The sequence below is a fragment of the Notechis scutatus genome, chromosome 3 (genome assembly GCF_049901735.1).
Source record: "Notechis scutatus isolate UNSWTSFEM ecotype Mainland chromosome 3, rNotScu1.2, whole genome shotgun sequence".
Taxonomy (NCBI): domain Eukaryota; kingdom Metazoa; phylum Chordata; class Lepidosauria; order Squamata; family Elapidae; genus Notechis; species Notechis scutatus.
In genome coordinates this window covers 14,965,445-14,981,768 of record NC_142011.1, presented here as the reverse complement: position 1 = coordinate 14,981,768, position 16,324 = coordinate 14,965,445, and the positions used below count along the sequence as shown (strand labels likewise).

The 16,324-nt window shown below is 38.4% G+C and overlaps 1 protein-coding gene across 1 annotated transcript in view; it reads left to right on the top strand.

The window, feature by feature from the left end:
• The first annotated feature begins 697 nt into the window (after positions 1–697).
• Positions 698–16,324, top strand: part of ZNF831 (zinc finger protein 831) — a 59,188-nt gene continuing 43,561 nt past the window's right edge. Inside the window, exon 1 of the mRNA XM_087959224.1 lies at positions 698–1,080. Within this exon, the coding sequence (XP_087815350.1) occupies positions 1,072–1,080 (9 nt within the window). The 5' untranslated portion in view covers positions 698–1,071. The remainder of the gene's footprint in view (positions 1,081–16,324) is intronic.

Genomic DNA, 16,324 nt, shown 5'->3' with positions numbered 1-16,324 from the left:
ATTGAATCTACTACCTCAATATATTACTTATAAAAGTAACATGCAACAAAAAAATACACAGTTTCCAAATTTAGGTAGAGTATATTTTGTTTCTGGACCTTTTTAGAGATTTTAGAAATAGAATCCAGGATTATATGTTTTGTTTGTTTAATCTGTGAAGTAACAAAGTAACTTCTTTCAATTGTTCCTCTTGCAATTAGCTTTTTAAAAGCTTATTGCTTGTCTATGTTTTCTACTAGTAAAAGGCTCGGCACAATGGGTCATTGTTTACTCATGGTTAATTGCTCTGTTTAAGGCTCATTGAATTTTTTATCCATAATTTTTGCAATAATGCTACAGTTAGGGAGTTATTTTTTTTCCCTATTTCTCTTTGTTTGGTTAGCATGTGAGCAGACGTTGACAGGCATATGACAAAACTTTAAAAAGTAAATGCTGTTTGGTGGTAGTGGTGGATAGGATTGGACAGCTTGGTTTTTCAAGTGAAGCCCAAATTTAGAAGTCTTTTGGGGCTGGTAAAAATATTTGGAATATTGCCAAAATATCCTTGTAATTTTCACAAAATGGCTGCCATGGAGGATATGAGCAGTTACAAGTTATTCATTTATCAGGAATAAAAACACTTATATATAAATACAATATATAGGTTAAAATTATCTTTTCTGTAAATTTAAACATCTAATAACAAAAACATTTTTTGTAAAAAGCTGGATGCTTCAATGTTAGCAACAAATTGTGATCTCAAGGCTATTGGGCAATTAGATGAGTTACCTCTACATTTCAAGATAATATTGTCTTTACCATAACTGATCTAAACATAGAGCTGCAGTAGTAGAAATCTGGTGTTTCCTTGACAACTGATAAAAACACAAGTGCATAAAAACCAAGATAGAAGGATGCGGCACTCATAAATAGCGTGGGTTGGGACAGCAGTAGCTTAATCTGTTGAGGTTACATTTAAAGTGAGGAGAGAAAAGACTTGAGAGAAGTACAGTTATAAACTTCGTAGCATTTGGATTGGATCTACAAGAAAATCAAGGATGCAAGAATCTGACCAAATCTGAGTGATTTGGTATGCTTAAGGTATGCTTGAATTTTTTTTTCATGTTAACATATAGAAGGAGTCATGAGCCAGTGTAATTTGAGGTAATCATGTTCCTTGTTTATGCTTTTTTTCTTTTTGGTGTCCTTATGGAAGCATCCAGTAGTTCATATTAAATTTTCTGCATTTATAAATTTGTATCGGCTATTCTTATATCCTTACTGTGTTGAGATTTCAACCTTTCTTCATCCTTGTCCTTATAAGGGTGATTTTTTACTAAGAGTTTATGTTCAAGAGGCATTAATAAAGCAAAGGCATGGTGAGTCCAAAACTGCATTTTTTTGAAATTTAATTTCCTTGAACAGAAAAGGAATTTGGTATTTTTCCCAATATTCTGCAAACAATTGGCACTCAATTTACATTTATAAAGTTTGTCCCATTTTTAATTTTTAAAATATTAACAAAGAATATTGCCATTTAGAATAAATGATTTCAGGTTTAAAAACCTAACTTCTGGAACCAAATACTGCACTTGAGCATAATTAATTACATAAAGTTGGAAAACAGTGCTTGTTTTTATTAAATTGTAATGCTCTGCAGCTTTGATATTTTGTGAAAAACCTAGACTATAAATGGTAACTGATAGAAGAAATTTCTCCAGATAAACTTAAAAAATGCAAATTGCAATCACAAAAATTGTAATGAGTTCATCTAAAAGGAGTTAATAACTGCAGCAGGTAGTATTTACATAGCAAGAAGGTGATTATATTTATACCTCTACAATTTCATTCAATTATTTGTTAATCTACTCCATAACAAGATTGCTGACAGAAGGGCACACACCTATGCACACCTGTTGTACTAATGACTTAAGTGTGAAATGAAATCTAACTATAACCTGCAGCTTAAAAGTTCTGTGTTTAGCAATGGAGCTATTTAAGAGCTTTGCTTTTCAGTTTTTCTAATTGATATTAAGCAAGGATAACTCTTAAAAAATGAAAATTCTATTTTTAATGGAAAGTCATCTTTGATTTTATGCAATATATTCACTGTTTGAAAATTCCTAGATAGGAACAAGATGAATAGATAAAAAATTAGATAAATGTTATAAAACCTGCAGTTGATGAGTCGGGAGTAATTTTCAGTTTTCCAGATGTAAAGGGAGAAAAATTCTGTATTGATGTAGGATATGTATATATAACATGCGCGTGTGTATGTGTGTATGTGTGCGCGCGCACCCCCCCAAAAGAATAGAGCATGAATATGTGTCATAGAAATGCTTATCAGTTACAGTAGAAGATGTGGCTGTGATTCTGTATGGATTGTAAATGCTATGATTAAAAACCTTCAGTTATTATGCAATAATCTGTAAAAAAAACTGAAGAGAAGGGAGACCTACTCAAGCTTCTCGGGAATCTCAAAGGTTTTCAAGGTACACATTAAAATGAATAAACTCAAGTTTTGACCATTATGCAAATAATACAACAACCTTAAATTAAACTGGCTGCATAGAATATTTCTCCTTTTTTAAAAAACCTCTTTGAGGTAAACTTTAACCTTCAATGTTAGGAAATTAACCTCATGTCACTATAGTTCAACTGGAATTGACATGCCAGATCATAAAAACTATAGCCAAACTGGATCAGTGTAGTATTTTATATTATAGATGACAATTTCAACTTTATTAGGAAAATATATAGAATGTTCTTCTATACAGATTGCTCCTAGATTCCTTAAAAGAAAAAGAAAAATGATAGAAACCACATTTCACTAATTTTACTAGTTACTCCTTTGAATTTTTTAACTCTGATATTTAAAAATGGATCAGCTTCTTTGATGCTATTTTCCAAGTTTCCATGGTGCTTTCTGTGTAGTTTTCAGCAGTCTAGTTATCATCAGTTATTACTTTAACACTATACAGTGATGTCAATTTTGTCTTTTGTTTAATGCTATTTCATTTTTAAAAAATACTTTAGAGCTCCTAAATTTGAAAGTATTATTTTCATTCTCTAGTTCTAGTTTCAGTTTTATTTAAGATTTATTTATTAACTTTTCCTTTCCCTAACAACTTCGGGCAGATCACAAATAAAAAACATACAGGTAGTACTGGAATTACGACCACGATTGAGCCCAGTATTTCTGTTGCTAAGCCAGGCAGTTGTTCAGTTAATATTGCCCCATTTAACGTCTTTTCTTGCCACTGCTGTTAAGTCAATTGCTGCAGTTATTAAGTTAGTAATGGTTGTTAAGTGAATCTAGCTTCCTCACTTACTTTACTTATCAGGAGGTCATGCCCTGGGACATTGTATATGAACGAATTTTGATCATGTGACCATACAGATACATTGCAGTCAGTGAGACCATACTAAAGTATCACAGTCATAAGAGCAATTTGTTACATTATTGAATTTTATGTTTCAGTTCTGTGATTATCTACACTTCACTATCCCTGTTCAATATTTAAATGATGTATCTGTTGACTGTTGCTTTTCTTTCAGAAATTATAAGGAAATTTCTGAAAGAAACATGGAAGCAAAAAATTTCTTATCCAAAGCCTTTTATCTTTCATATTACAAAGCAACACAAATTAAATAAGCATTCTCAAATTGGGCATTTTAAAACACTGCAGAACAAGAACAGATGGGCCTTTTTGTAGCATTTAATATGTTGTCAGTGTCCTTATTAAGACCCCAAAAAAGAACTCCTCTGCTATAGGGAGGCCTATTTTAATATACTCACTGTTGAATTCAGTTTCAAGATCTGTAGCCTAACTCCATTTTTTTTCCATGCGATAAGCCTTGTCTACTCAGGATGTTTGTGAGAATGTTGGTTTCTTGGTTATGAGTTACTCCAACTTGAAATACATATAGGGTAAATACAGTTACTCAGACTTAAGGTAAGGTAAAGGTAAAGTTTCCCCACGCCCATATGTGCTAGTCGTTTCCAGCTCTAGGGGGTGGTGCTCATCTCCATTACAAAGCTGAAGAGCCAGCGCTGTCAGAAGACGTCTCTGTGGTCATGTGGCCGGCATGATTGCTTTTGAACTGCTAGATTGACAGAAGCTGGGGCAAATAACGGGAGCTCTGTTATGTGATGCTAGATTTACTTACTATTAATTTATTCCCTTCCCCTCTCCAAATAACTCCTGGCAGTTTATATAACAGTAGAAACAAATTTGCCCACCCAATCAAGACCTTATATATAAGACAAGCCATAAACACTCATTGAGAAAGAATAAAATTTAACTGTTTAATGGAAAGACAAATCCAAGGGTGCCAGAGCTGTCTCTGGAGGCAAGCTGTTGTATTGTAGCTGTTACAGAGAAGGGTTGCCTCTAGGCCCTTGTCTTTTATTAATACAGCTCTGTTCAATAGAATTTACATTTGCTTTTGAAGGATATTGTAGAATTTATTGTCTATTTTTATGTGACATATACCAAGAACAAGTAAAAGCAATGAATCCAATGTTAAATTAATCTCTTAGTAATTAAGTAATAAATCCCTTAGTGTGTAGAATAGCAAGACCTTGTCAACAGTTCTTCATCTGTAGTTTTATTACTTTGATACAAGTTCCATGTTATATGCACATATAAAGAGAAATTGCTTCCTGGTATTATAAAGTTGATGAATTCAATATGTTTGCCTAATTGATGCCAAGGATATGCCAGCTTGTTCCTTGACATTTATACTTGGTTATAACCATCGGCTTGTTTTAAAGAAGCTTCTCTCAACTTTTCTCCTGCAGCATAGTGGAATAAACCCTTTTAGAATATTTTGAGCATTGTAAAAGTTCTGACTAGTTATACTAGAAGTAGTTTTCGCAGAGGTAGTCCTTGCTTAATGACCAGTCACTTAACGACCATTCAAACTCATGATGGACTCAAGAAAAGTTACTTATGACCCATCCTCAAAATTACAACTTCTGCCCATCAATTCCTCCCTTTCCCGATCATGTTTGCACTTGGGTCACTTGGGCACTAGCTTGCATTTATGACTGATGGCTGTGTCCCACAGTCACTTGAATACATTGCAACATTTTTCCATTTTTCAGCAGAAAATGATAAAAAAAAACACCACCAATTGGATATGCTGGATTCACTAAACAACTACATGATTAGTGGTGACTTGTTTAACCACTGTAGTAAAAGTGGTTATACAATGACTTGCAACCAAAATTTGAGCTCCATTGTGGGCGTAAATTGAGGACCACCTGTACAATAAATTTGAATGCTTCCAAAACGAGAGCTGTTATCAGATGGAAAACAATAAAAAATATTTGAAAAAAAGCTGTTATCATTCCTAATCAAGATAAGAGAGATGCAGCAGTAGGAAAACAGAAGATTACAAAAGAAAGTCTATGTCCTGTGGATCCTTACTGACATTTTTTTGTTTGAGAAGGATTCTGACAACTGCGTGGAAGGCTTCTGCACCTCTAACCCTGGGACAAGATGACAGACCCTGTTTGCCACATATGCAGTAGATAAATATGTATCACTACTTGTCTGATTTATAAGAATCATTAAACTCTAGCCTAAACAAACAGACATCCTCATGTAATGTTTGCATCTCTGGAAAAGAACTGAGCTTATTTCCATAGCTTTTTGTTGTCTTTAAGAACCAAGTAAGTCTGTTTAAATCCAGCAGTTGAGCACATCAATAAGACCACTCTGCACGATGGACATATTGATGGGTTCCTTTTAAGAATCAGAATTGGAAATCTTTATTTTGTCATAAACTAGGAAATAAAACAAGAAAATCAAAATTAGAATAAGAAAGAAAAATATCCTAAAATAGTTAAAAAGGTTTAGATGAGATATCTTGGCCTACTGTAAAGACTATAGAATGGTATGGTACTTAGCTGTGATTGAACAAGTAAAACCAGACTTTTCTGATAACAAGACAAAATAAGATGGCCAAGATGCAAAGCAAAGAATGGAAATAATAATTCCTGGTGAGAAGTCAGTACAGAGGAGAACAATACAAAATAATATGTCCCATTGTTTCAGTTATTCCTTCACAGCATGCACACAGTCTCTATTTAAAAGGGATCTTTTGGTATCTCACTTCAGTTACAGCTGTTGGAAAGACATTGAATGGAGTCAGGGATAAGGTCTTTCTAAATTTCAGAATTGTTATGTGGCTAAAGTATCTGGCTGATTGGAGAAGGTGTGCAGAGTGGCTCAAGAAGATATTCCTTGGTAGAGTTGGTAGGTCTGCAGCTGTAAATCAATGACACATTGTTTAAGATCAGTTGTGTGATTATAGCCCATCAAGGTGAAGACTGGCCATGAAAAGCCATAAAATTGCATATATCGTCTGGCATTCAGAAGACTGAAAGCTATTGGTCATAATTACAGGGTTCAAGCTGGCTGAAAAAAGGAACCTTTAACCTAATAGAAAAAAATCTAGGCAGACATTTCTATTTTGAGTAGGCTAGCTTCACGGTAAATATAGATTTAAAAAACTTGAAACTCTTTTTGAACTCTTAAGAGAACAGAATGACTTTTATGGGTCCAACTGAAGTCCAAAAAGAGTTGGCCATGGATCTCAGGCAAGAAGACTTAATTGCAGCAGGCATATGCTGAGTTTCTTTGCAGAAATAAAAAGTATAGAGCCAAATGCTGTTTTATGTGCATTTAGGATAATGTAATAAGTGAAATTTATGGTTGCCTATGGCATGGAAGACAATCCCCAGATATTAAAGGTCTTGACTTGCTTTATTAAATTATTATTTAGCTGCCAGACATGCAAAATTAATCTTTGCTCATAAACATAGGAAAAATTGAGCGGATGAAGCTCTTGAAAAAGAAATAATCAGAGGGGAAAATAGTCCTCGACTTACAGCAGTTCATTAAGTGACTGTTCAAAGTTACAATGGCACTGAAAAAAGTGATTTATGACTGGTTTTCATGCTTACGACCGTTGCAGTATCCCCATGGTCGTATGATCAAAATTTAGATGTTTGGCAAGTGGTTCATATTGCAAGTGTCCAAGGATCATATGATCAACTTTTGTGACCTGACAAGCAAAATCAAAGGGGAATGCAGATTCACTTAACCACTATGGCAAGAAAAGTCGTAAAATGAGGCAATCTTATTTAACAAATGTTTCACTTAGCAACATAAATTTTGGGCTCAATTGTCATAACTCGAGCACTACCTGTATTCAGGATGATTGTAGTGAAGTGAAAATGATTTGCCTGTCAAGTTTGAAATTAGTTTACAAAATGCTGCAATTTACATATAGGGAGAATGACTGTGGGTGAATAAAGTAACCCATCTTTTCTCTAGCAGCTCAAGACAGTATATATAGCAGTGGTGGCACCAGCCACCTGGTCTTCTGGTTTCTAACATGTATGCACACGCGAAGACCAGCTGGCCAGTGTGCAAAGCTTGCCAGGGAGCTGCTCTTCTGGTTTCTGGTGCTCCGGTGTGCATGAAGACCACTGGATGATGCGCATGCATGTGCTGGAACCCAGAAGAGCAGCAGGCAACAGCTGGCATGCCCGGAGAAATGGCTCTGTGGGCCACTTTCCATCATGGGTATATGGTATTGTCTCTTTCATTATTTTCTTCACAATTCGGTGAGGTGGATTTAACTGAGAAAAAGTAACCTTCCTCAAGCCAGTCAGTTAGTTTACATGGCTAAAGTTAGATTTTAACCTAGATTTTAACAGTTCTAGTCAATATAAGAGCTGTGGTGGCACAGTGCTCAGAGTGCGGTATTGCAGGCTTACTGCTCACTGCCAGGAGTTCGATTCTAACCAGCTCAAGGTTGACTCAGCCTTCCATCCTTCTAAGGTGGGTAAAATGAAGACCAGATTGTTGGGGGCAATATGCTGACTCTGTAAACCACTCTGAGAGGGCTGTAAACTTTATGAAGTATATATAAGACTAAATGCTATTGTTATTGCTATCTTAATCATTACATCACACTGAGCAAAGAGAAATGTTAGTCATTGAATTCTATGAATTTTGGAAAGATGGTTAAAAAATAAACAGTCTTATTGTATTCCATATTCTTTTCTATTAGTTGTAAATGCTTACTGGCAGATAATAGTTGAGAGAATGAGAATTGTAAACTGGATACAAAAGAAAATCATTTTGCTGAAAGCCTTCAAATTTTGATGGGAGACAGCTGACGAATGGATTTGTGCGATAAAATTAAAAGCTAATTTCTTTAAATGAAGACTGCCATGGGAGAAAGAAGATAGCTTCCCTGCCCCCTCCCCACATTCAATGTGTATGGCTCAAAATTTATGAGTTCGATACTGTGTTTTTTTTTTTTTACCCTCTTGAATCTTAGCCATCCTCTTGTTATTTTGACAGGGCTTCAGTTGCAAGTTATCTGGCACCCAAATAGTCTCTCCAACACTATCAGTAAAAGGCAGTGTCTGTCTGCCCCATCCTTCAAATGAGAAAAATGGCAATTCAGTAGGAAAACAAGAGTGCCAACAGAAGTTGGAGTGCCCTAGATTCCATGAAATGTTTGAATGATGCATTGCATAAGTTCACAATGCCAGCTTTGTATGGAAGCCTATTCTAGGTCTTGAGTAACCCAAGCGCTTGAGAAAAGGGCCTTGTAAATTACATTAAAGGCCTTGCTGATACAGGTGGTCCTTCCTTAATAGCTACTAGTTCAGCAACCATTTGAAGTGATTATGGTGCTAAATAAGTGGTACTTATGACTGGCCCTCAAAAATTCTGGCCCTTGCAGTGTCCCCACGGACCTGCTGTCATGATTTGGGTGCTTGGCAACCAGCTCACATGATAGCTGCAGTGCCCCTTCATCATGTGATCACCATTTGTGACGTTCCCTGCTGGTTTTCAACAAGGAAATAAGTGGGGAAGCCAGCAGAGAGGAGTGCATGTCTCTCTCCCCTGCCCCACAGCCTTCCTGTGTACTGCAAAGTGCCCTCTTTCCCTTGGCCTCCTTTTTCTCACATGCACCAAAGAGCAAAGAAGCCTTCCCTTGGCTTCTCTTCACTTGCACCGTGCCACACTCTGTCCTGCAACTTGCCTATGCTCACATGCACCTCTGTTTCTTCCCTCAGTGCTGCACTTCAGTACTCTCTTCTCCACTTTGTGCTTGTTTCATGTTGGACCTCCCAAGATCATACCAACAACCCCATGCTCCTTATCTAGGGTTCTCACTGCTTTCTGCTTAATGATCATCTTGTCTTTTGGGATTACAATAGCAACCTGCCTGGATTGCCCTCACTAAGGGATGTAAACACCTGCTTTATGACTGTATTGATTCATGATGACAGTCCTGGTTCCAATTGTCATCATAATCTGAGGACTATCTATTGCTTGTATAGCTGCAGAATAACAGTACAAACAAATCTCTCACTTCTGTTAGTAAAGAGTCCTGGTGATTTCATTCCATTCCTTCTGAATCAGTGGTTGAAACACCATGGGGGGCGTTCATACTGCAAAAAAGCCACCCCTCATTTCTCCAAGAAGCTGCAGATGTGATTAATCCACTTTCCATGAGTGAGGGAGCCAAAGAGAAGTATTGGAAAGAGAACTTTGAGTTATTTAAGGTTAAGGCAAACATGCAAATCAAGCAGACGGACCGAGTTTAGTACATATGGCTTTGTGCTTTGTGTCAGCAACACTGTGATGCAACTTTGTCCACAAAATAGAAGCAATTTTAAGATAGGCTTAAATTAGTAACTCTAAATTTAAGCCTATCTTAAAAATGCTTCATTGTGTCCCAAAGACATAAATGACCGAAACAGAAGGTAATTGGGAGCTTTGTATGATTCTACCATCATTTGCTTTGTTTAGAGAAAAACAAAATTGCTGAACTGGTATTCTTGAGACGGAAATTTCTGTTTTCAAAAGAATTTAAAATTCTACCATGCTCTGAGGAGCATTATATTTGTGAAAATAATGGTCATTTTAATTCGTGATATTTTCCTATATTCATCTTAATTTAAAAAGTAGTCTGAGATAGCAGCAACAGTTTTGTAAGCTGTAGTACTATTGGATTGGGCTAATTTGATGTTCTCAGAGATTATATTTTGCAGAATATCTGTGTACTATAAAAAATCTTAAGTCTGTTGGTGTGTAACATTCAATTGGGTGAAATGTTGCATCATAGGACAACAGTTTTTGAACCAACATACTTCAGATCAGCTAACTTGCTGATACAGATTGATGAATGTTGCCTGCGTAATCCCAAAGCTTTCACAATTTGCATTAACAACCTTTATATTATATTATTTCAACGACGTGACGAATAAAAGTCAGGAAGATGGTTACCCAGTGGCGGGTTTAAGGTTCACTGGTGCCCTAAGCATCGACAAATCTTGGTGCCCCCCTCCTTTGTACATACTGTAGTGCCCCTTTGGGTCTGGTGCCCTAAGCACGTGCTTAGTCTGCTTAATGGTTAATACACCAATATGGTTACCCCTCAGTCACATTCCACTCCAAATACTGGAGAGGGAGGAAAGCTGGACGAGGTTATGCACTGTTTCTCAAGACTTTGCCAGGTGCGATACTGCAGTATTAGCCACAAATGTAGGGCTGTCTTGAAGAGAAGAACAACCTTCGAATTAATGGTGAAACTTCAGTCAATCTCTAAACAGATGGACTGCAGATTTTCTAGAGTTTGGAAAGGGGCAATATGAGACATGAACTTAAAATTGTGAAAGCCCACACATTGAATGCAATTATTGCCATTTCCTATGAAGCCAAAATGAAAGTTATAGAAGAAAAGGAACACTTTTGTATTAACTTTGAAAGATTGTAATAAGTTGAACTATGTAATGTTCAAGGACAACTCACCAGAAACAACTGAAAAACAATCTATCTTTGGATGTAGTTCTCTTTGATACTCAAAATAGAATAATGTTGATTCTCTACTGTTAATATTTTGTCTTTATTGAATACTGGATTTACTGGTTCTTTTTCTTTTAAAAGTTAGAAAAAAATCCTTCTTCTCAGCATCCTTCACTAACTTCAATTTATTCGAACTTTCACTTTCTTGACACTGATTATACACTTCTGGATTACCTGTCTGTACCTCTCCTCTTCCCATTTTTTTTGTAGTTTTCATAAGTTCGTTGGACTCTTTTTGAGTTGCCACGCTGTCTTCTTTTATTAGTTCCCATTATTTGCAATTGTGCTTTTAATGTTTCCTTTTTCCATGAATTTTTTTCTCTTCTTTGAATGGCTTAAGAGGCCTCATTTTAACAGTACTTATATTTTCTGCAATGCACAAGTGTTTATCTAAAATCTTTACCTATGGCTTTTTTTTTTTTTGCTTCCATTCTCTGAAAGATTCATTTTAAAGCCCTCCTAATAAGCATATGTACTGGCCAAACACATTTATAGCAATCCATATATGATACAGCCCATCCTGTCTCAGCAGTCTATTATATAGGTCAAAAAAACTGTTGTCCCAGAACCCAAATCTCTGTTTACAATGTGTAGCCAATCTAGTATTCTTTCCCTTTTTTCTTACCTTCCATAGTTGGATGAGAATGCCCTGGGGTCTTGAGCTTTCTTCCAAGGTTATTAAATGTGATAGTTGCAGCTGTTCTTTGCAGTTTCATTTGTCCCCACCTGTATCAACAGGAAGAGATAATTGTCAGTGAACTTGTTAAATTTTGAAAATTGTTTGGTCATGTCCACGAACATCTCCCTTCGTGAGCTGATGAGTCCAGTCACCATCCATCTGTTTCTGTTGCTTTTAATAATGAAATACCAATAACCAGAGCTATTCTTGTCTGCTTGTGTGGCTGAGTTGTAGTTCTTGTCCTTAGGGGTCCATTGTTTTGTCTTCTGTACTGCAATATTTCTTTTTCTTCGCCTCAACCCTCAGAGCCTACCACAAATCATAAGTGCATTTCCCCCCATTTTATGCAAAAAGACCCTAAGAGGTTTCCAATCAGCTATAAATGTAGACATTTTTTTTTCTAACTGAAGAGGTTAATTTAATCAAGTTTCATCTTCACCATCCATTTCTTCATGGTAGGTAGTGTTGAAGTTTTCAACTTTTGAGCATATAATAGTCTTGCTATAGATGTCATATATAAAAGCAAAGTTCCATGACTTTTTTCTTGTTGCTTTCCCCATTAGTCCCCAAAGAAAAGTCTCTTATTTCAGTTGTACTTTAATTTATATTTTAGCAGTGATTTTTCATCAGGGTTTTTGGGGAGAGTCTTTGGGATCCTTAAGGATGGGAGTAAAAGTTGCTTGTTTCCAAGTCTTCTTTCTCATTGCCAGCCCTACAAGTTAGACCAGCCCAAGAAACAGACAGCACCTGTGCCTAAAACTACTTTTAAGATTGACTATAGTAACAGAATCTTCCAAAGTCTGAACGTGCTTTACTTCCTCTCTCCTTTACATATATGTGAATTAGAAGGGAGTCTGAGATATTTTGGTAACCCTCCCTGCAATCTTGGCATTTCAAGCATTTTATTCATTATCAATTTGAAATCATACAAAGTAGTTTCAGAAGTAATTAATAAAAGGTTGATGGCAAGAGTATTATCAAACCTGCTCCTTTATATTTTAAATAGTGCTTGAGTTATTATATGGCCAAAAGGAGGCTTTAGTAGATTGAAGTATCATTAATTTTACAATGTCTTAAAAATGAGAGATTTTTTTTTCATTTTTACCTGATGAGTTTTTTATATATATTTATCTATTTTTCAAATGTTTCTCGGACGGTTTGAAACCCAGTCATTTCATTTCTTTACGCCCACACAGAGCTGCAGTAGTGAGACACTGTATAGTACTTGGAAAACCGAATTACAAGCGAGAGCCATTAAAAACTCTTCCCACGTCAAATGTGGGTAGAAACAGCCCTCTTCTTCCCTACCCAGAGCTCACCTAATGCCTCCTAACCTTTTGTGGATTGATGATTTTATAGATTAAGAAAAAGAAAGCTGGAGAAAAAGATGATGATTCTGGATTACTCTTTTTTGTAGTTCATCCTGGGCTGTCTCAAAGAAACTTAAACCTCCTCCTTGGTCTATGGATTTGGTCATTTAAAGGTTAGCAAAAGCTTCATTAATTTTAAAATTTAGAAATTTTAGTGAGAATCTGCAAGGAGCAGGCTTTTTATTTCAGTAATTTCTGGCTAAAACAATTGCTTGTACTTAATTTAATTCCCTAAAAATCTGCAAAAGGATTGTGTCATCAGGATCTTTAGTTTCTTTGGTTCAGCCATGCACATATTGAAATATAGATATTGTAATAGAAAAGGCATGTCTGTTGAATGGTATATAAACCATGGCCAGCTTGCAATTTTCTGGCACAAAGCACATTAGAAATATTTGTACCAATTTCATAGCAAATTCCTTTAAAACACATTTTTCTGCAGCTTGTTTTGGAAAAGCAGAATATTATCTTTCCCTCTGACAGCACTGATAAAATTTTAATTTTCTGCAAAATAATTCATATTGTACTTCTGTTATATGATTCACATTAGGTGAAAAAGGAAAGTATATTCATATTAAAATGATAGTATCTTAAGGAAATTGTTATTTCTTATGTATAAAGCAAAGGGTTTTTTTCTTATAACAATTTTTGTTATATAATGTGCAAAGATGCATCAAGTAAACTACTGATGTTCAATATAGGTAATGACCTGTGACAATAAAATAAATGTATTTATTCTTCAGCATCCCAAAAAATGCTAGCCACATGTTTTAAAAGCTTTCTTAAGCCCTGCTATTTTATTATAGGGGTAATTAACTTTTGGCCTTCCACATGCTGTTGAATTAAAACCAGGTGTTCTTGTTAGCCATGTTAGTTTTGGCTGCAATATTTAGAGGGCCACAGGAACTATAACACTGTTTTCTAGTTACATAATTCTAATCGAGTAAGATAGATTCTTCAAAAGTTATTAGTTTTTACTACCAGTTCTGTGGGTGTGGCTAGGTGGGCGTGGCTAGGTGGGCATGGTCATGTGATTGGATGGGTGTGGCTTTTTTGCAGCACCCCCACCCTGTTTTTTGGGTCTTCTTGGCCCCAGGACCCCCCAGGGGGGTCATTTTTGCTCCCAGAAGGCTCCCCTGGGGCTCAGGAAGGAAAAAATCAGAGCATAGGAGGGGCATGCAGCACCCCTCCACACTCTGTTTTGGGGCCTTCCTGGCCTCAGGAGCCTCTGGGGGGTGTTTTTGCTCCCAAGAAGCTTCCCTGGGGTCTAGGAAGGCAAAAAATGGAGGGGGGGCTGTGCCCCCTCTCTCCATTTTTTGCCTTCCTGGGCCTCGGGGAAGGCTCCTGGGTGAAGCAGTAAGAAGTGAGGGGAATCCCGGCACAGCTGTTCATAGGAATCCTGACCCCCTATCGAGTCCCTAGAGCACCGTGGCAGCTGCAAGACGCTTAAGTCTGCCTGATAATTGCGGTGCAGCCAGCGCTAGGCTCGCAAGCTTCTGACTTGTCAGGGCTTGCTGCAATTCAAAGAGTCACCCGTTTTTTTCCAACTTTTTTCTCTGACTCGGCTTTTGAATTGCGGAGCTGGGCTGAGCTCACCACTTTGGGTCACACTAGCCTCCTGAAATGGTGGACAGCTACTGTGACTGTAGCAGACAGCGTAGGCTAAATAATTTTTTTCCCTTTACTTCTGTTTCCCTTTCTCTCCCCCTGTTAAGTGACAGTTATTTTTGGTGGGCTCAAGATGGCCACCAGGGGAGCTGATCAAGAATTGTCAGTTCCTCAGCAGGGTAGAGAGAAGGCTGTAAAGGGATCACCTAAGCCCAGGTCTGCTGGTCTTGAGGCAGTAGCTAGGATTAGAGCCAGGGCTCTAGCCCCTAAAAGACCCTCTAGAGCTGAGGATAGGCAGGCCAGGCATAGACAAAAAGCCATAGACAAACAGTTTGTCAGGGCAGTGAGAGAGTCCAGGATGGCTGAAAACAGGGCCACCTCTCAAACTCAGCCTCCACAAGATGACAGGCAGCCCGACCAACTGGCAGATAGGCAATATATGACTGCCTGGTCTCCTGGTGGCTCAAGTACTCAGGATTTGCAGGGAAACCTCCAAATCAGGGCAGAGACCTCTCACAATTTTTCTGAGCCGCCTCAGGGGAACTTGATGGCGGCACCTGCAAGCCAAGTCTCCAGCGGAGCCAGACCTGTGCCTGCAGCCACCTTTACACCTACAGCAGCTGGCTTATGGCCTGAGGAGACCCAGATGCAAGAAATGCCATCCTTCCTGAGAGCCTGGATCTCCCAAACAATAAGACAGGAATTGCAGGCAGAGGTCAGCCAGCTGCGCCAGCTGTCTTATTTGGACACTAACAGTCCTTCAGGGGCAGGCTTCTGCAGAACAGCCGATCCACTTCAGAAAGCGCTCAGCCTCCCCTTCAGAAAGCAGCCAATTTTATGCTTCTGAGAGGGACCTCATCAAGCCGACGCCTGGGCCATCAGAGCATCGACGACCACATCTTTTTTTTTTTACTTGGGCCTCTTTGCGGAGGCTGAGGCAGCTACAGGGCAGAATCCCACCTGAGAATCTCAAGGTGCATCAGGACCTGAATAAGATTATAGTTGCGGCTCAATTGACTGCTGATGCCACCCCCACATCAGTCAAATTTTCTTCCAGAGCCATGGCCTCTTCCATAACAGCACGTAGGCTTCTCTGGCTAAGAAATTGGCAGATGGACGTCAGAACCAAATGGAAGCTGGCGTCGGCTCCCTTTAAGGGAGAGAGGCTTTTGGGGGAGGCTCTGGATCCCTTTTTGACGGAAACCAGGGACAAACAAAAGATCCTGCCCTCCCAGGGGAGGCGCTTTGATTACAGGTCTCATCCCTACTACAGGAAGCCCTCCTTTAAACAGGGGGAAGCTGGGGCAGGCTTTCTCCGTCAAAGTAGGCCCTTCTTCCAAAGATCCTCGTCTCAGGCCGATAGACAGGCCTTTGCCACCAGAGGGAGTCAGAGGCAAGAAGGCAGAAGGTCCTTTAGGGGCTCCAAGAGACCCTTCAGGCGCAACAAGTGACGCCGAGCCTCATCTCCCATAGGGGGCCATCTGGGACTGGTCTGGCAGAGGTGGGAACAGACCACGACGGATGCTTGGATCCTGTCAACCTTACGGTTGGGTCTCTCCCTGGAGTTTCTCACCTCCCTCCCCAAGAGCCTTTGTGTGCTGTCCTGTCTGCAGGGATCCCTCAAAGAGGGATCTCATGGAATTGGCGATCCACCATCTGCTGGATATTCGGGCCATCCAGCCGGTTCCGGTAGACCAGGAGAGACACGGTTTCTATTCAATGTTGTTTGTGATTCCAAAGGCCTCGGGCGGGTGGCGAGCAATCCTCAACCTGAAAGGGCT